Genomic DNA, 4,202 nt, shown 5'->3' on the forward strand with positions numbered 1-4,202 from the left:
GTGGTGGGTCACAGTGCAGTGTGAGGAATGATGATGTCTGAAAATTGATACACTGTGAGAGAAAGGACTACTTGTCAGACCACAATTGCACACTCCTTGTTTGCATGTTTAATGACAATATAAGAGTTCGTTCTTAGTGATAAGAGGACTGCAAGTTCAGAGGAGGTCAGTTTGAGTAACTGAGGAGACTGGAAAAAATCAAACTTCCATGATTTTTCTCAAGTGTCTTTAAGTGCTGTTTATAGGTTGTCCATTGATCTCAAATTCACACGTGTAGAAAGACCCCTACTATCTATGTTTTAGGTTTTGATTTTCAAACATACTTTTCCCCACACAACAAAAAGTTGGATTGACAGATTGAAGGCAATAATGAAGCAGTGTGCTTTCTCTCAGGAGTAGGTCTGAAGGTATAGAAAGTAGGTAGAGGACATTTGTTTTGCAGATGTTCAATGCAAGGGCTATTGCCTTGTACACTTTAGTGATAAAGTCAATGATGACTTGGACCTCAGCATGCAATAGTGCTCAAACATAGTTTACTTACTGTAGCTTGATGACTGAGATTAATTCTTAAAGGCATCGATCAAATAGTTTTCTATTTGTCCCATAGATTAGCTCTACTCCAACAATAACCTACATGAAGCTTCATGGAAGTAAAATACACTAATGCAAAAGGAAAAGTCCTGATGGAGGGTTTTGATTCAGTCCTTTTCCCCAACAGCTGCTGTTCAACTCACTGACTTCCTCCAGCAGATTGTTGCTCCAGATTCCAACATCTGCAGTCTCTTGAATCTTCCCTTCCAAAAGGAAAGATTGAGATTACTGCTTGACATTGCTTGACGTCAATCTACACTGAAATTTGGTCTGTGGTGGACAAAAATCACAGCTTATATGTCACAATATAGTAAACAAAGGATGGAAATGAAATTGAAGGGCAGCCAAGTTCAAGTATACTTCACAGTATCCACAGGAAAATCCTTCAGCAAAGTCAAAAAAGACAGTGTATTGTGGTCCTCAGTAATCTTTCAAATTTCTGTCAGACTCATCACTGGATATAAATTCCTCTTCCCTTGCTACATTTTAAAGGGATCACTCCCTTTTTGACTCTGCTCTTCCAGCCCCACACACTATTCCCTATCTTATGATGCTTCCGCATGCAACCACAAGAGATGCAACACCTGCCCTTTTATCTCTTCCCTTCCCACCATCCAGAGACCCGAAGAATCATTCCAGGTGAAGCAACTTTCAATCTGCTCTACTAGATTCAATGTTCACAACATGGTCTTTTCCACATTGAAGGAACCAAATGCAGACTGTGTGACAGCTTTCCGAGTACCTGCATTCTGTTTACAGTGGTAATCCTGAGCTTCCAACTGCTTGCCATTTTAATTCTATCACATGCTCGCTCCAACCTGTCAGTCTATGACCTCTTGCACTGCTGCAAAAAGGCTCAACGCATACAAGAAGTAACACATCTTCCATCTGGGTACTCAGTAACAAATTCTCCAACTTCAGGTAACTCAGTCACTCTATCTGTATCAGAACTAGCCATTTCTGCTTGTCATCATTTTGGCTCAGTTTTTCCCTTTTCTGTTAATAGAGTCTGGTCTGCTGGACACATCCCTTGGCTCTATTACTAGCAATACATAAACGAGACAAAATAGCAGAATGGACTTTGAACTGCCACACTAACTAATCTGGTTTTTCCCTTTTAATCTATCTGTCCTTCAGTCATCTTCTCCACTGCACAAAACTAACCTGCTTTCTCTCTTCCCAGTTTCGACAAAGGGCCCCAAAACCCAAAATGTTAACAGTTTTTCTTTACATATGCTACCTGACATGCCCAAGAGTTCCCAGCAATTTCTGTTTTCATCTCAGGTTTCTAGCATCTGTAGTTTGTTTCTTTTACTTATTTTCATATAGTGGTTGATGCTCTGTGAATTTCTCTTGGAATAAAAATCAGAAATTAAAAGGGCTCCTGTTAATTGGGACACATCAGGACCAGTATATTTTCGACTAATTAAGCTGCTACCCTCAATTAGCTGAGGCTTCATGTAGATAGTTAAAAAGGTGTAAAAATGACAAACTTGATTAACAAATTATGTACTCAAATTCAAAACAAATTAGAGCACTACCAATACTACTGCAGAACTACAAAACTGCATATTAGTTCCAAATACTTATCAATAGAGGAATTCATTCTTATCACCTTTTTTTGACTATAAATGAACAAAATAGTCTACTGTAGATAAAGACTGCCTTCATACAATACTGTCAGTGATTACATCCTGCAAACCTTCATTCTCATTGTAACATTCAAGATGACTGTCAATGCCTTCAAATTCTTCATCATTTCTAACTTGGTGAAAAAGTGAAGTCATTTCATTTTCACTCCCAGCCATTTATCGCATCTTCAAGCCAGATTGCTTGAAGCTGCAGCAAGCAAAACAGTTCTGAATTGTCTTACTGCTTATTGCTCACCAAATATCAGTGACAAAAATCACTGTATTTTGCACACAAACACATGCAACTAACACTATTTTAAAAATTGTTTGCTTAAAGCACGGTATTGTGTCTATCGGCCACACAAGTGCACGAGACTGACATTAGCTAGAAACTATTCAGCAACAGTCTCCTGTCTTGATTAAGCAGTATAGTTTCCTAAATAAATGAAGGGCATCTCAGCTATTTTCTCAATTAGTTTTTGTTTTTTCAGAGTTGTCCCAAATAAGTGGCTGGCCTGATTAACTGGCCACCCAATTAACTGGAACCCACTGTACTTTGTTCTTTTAGACAGATGGATAAATATCACAAAGATAGTGTTTCTGAAATCCTTTGGTGTGTCTTTATCTTCCCAGGTGAAAGAGATGGATGTTTGAGTGTGCATATTATGAATCTGCTGTTAAGTCTGAGTTTGCAGGGATGCTCCAAAGGTCTTATTTTCCAGTTGGCATATCAGTATGTTGTCAACCAGCACTGATAGTAAGGCTAGACTGTATTACTCACTGTATCACGGAGTCAGCAACAATCACATCAAGCCACAGTCTCTAGAATTCACAAGCTCTCAGAGCTCTCCTTCGGTTTGGTTCTCATTGAGTTGAGGCCCAGGATGTTTGGGCATTAGGTGACCTTGACAGCACTAAGAAGTGATGAGCAAGTTGCTGGACTTCCTGTATGCTTTACACTTACCATCTGTTGATTATTTTATAGCCTCCTCTTGGATCTCAGCCTTCAGGTCCATTTTGTCAAGGCGTGGCAGATATTCCAAGAACACCCTGTATTTGTGGTTAATTAGATCCTGGATCTTCAAATTATTATTTTTAAAAAAACCTGTCTTGATATTTCCTGATACAACAGTCTCTTTACAGATACTACTAATGGTAGACCAGGACAGTCTAAGCACTGTGCTCTGCAACTGAATGAGAGATGTCATGTAATCTGTAAGTGTATTGAGTAAAGGGCACATTAACACCAGTTGAAACTCGATAAACAAAAGAAATCAATAATCAATGGAGAAAGAGAGGGGGAGATTAGAGTGATCCAATTAATCTGGCTGCACTTTTCCCTTGTATCTAGTCTGATCAAATATAAAATTGATTTTAAAGGTCACATTGAACATGCAAGAAATGAAATATTTAACTTCAAGAGTTACTATAATATATTAGATTAGACTCCTCAAAGCACAGTGAAAAATACTTACAAGAAAGGATTCAACATTTGCCCCAGAAATAGACTGGAATAGGTTTAATTAAAGCATTATTTTCTTCAACTATAAACACGAACACTGTGTGATTCACACAGAGCTTGAATGCAAATACAGTAACTATTTGGGAAGCTCGAAAGTTATCAACAAATGCTCGTCGTTTGCACAGGTTGCATGTCCCCTTACTGTAACTCGCTTTAAGGCTAGATCTAGGCGTCATTTCCTGTGAGTTGTTGCCATGACAACAGTAACCAGGGGTTGGCCTCCACTGGTGTTATCCGGCCTGCTCAGTGTTCAGTTTCCATGGTAACTGTACACAATTACTCGGAATCGCCACGCTCAGTTTTTTAAAAAAAAGTCAATAAAATCACAACCAAGCTTCCCGGCTCCTAAACTCTAGCAACGCGTACCGACTGACGGATAGCATTTCATAAGCGGAGGGATTCCCGACGCGCGCCGGATTCTCCCCGAACTAACGACATTTTAGCTGGATTCTGCGAAC

General features: G+C 39.2%; 1 protein-coding gene across 3 annotated transcripts in view; it reads right to left on the reverse strand.

Annotated features, from left to right (window-relative positions):
• armc2 (armadillo repeat containing 2) overlaps positions 1–4,202 on the reverse strand; it is a 109,896-nt gene that overhangs the window by 105,557 nt on the left and 137 nt on the right. The window contains exon 1 of one of the 3 annotated variants that reach the window (XM_059982987.1): positions 3,698–3,903. The exons of 1 other annotated variant lie outside the window; for it this stretch is intronic. In XM_059982987.1, coding sequence (XP_059838970.1) covers positions 3,698–3,714 — 17 coding nt within the window. In that variant the 5' untranslated portion in view covers positions 3,715–3,903. Of the gene's footprint in view, positions 1–3,697; positions 3,904–4,202 lie in introns of those variants that run through there. One more of the 3 variants, XM_059982984.1, reaches the window with a different exon arrangement.

The sequence above is a fragment of the Hypanus sabinus genome, chromosome 10, assembly GCF_030144855.1.
Source record: "Hypanus sabinus isolate sHypSab1 chromosome 10, sHypSab1.hap1, whole genome shotgun sequence".
Classification (NCBI taxonomy): Eukaryota; Metazoa; Chordata; class Chondrichthyes; order Myliobatiformes; family Dasyatidae; genus Hypanus; species Hypanus sabinus.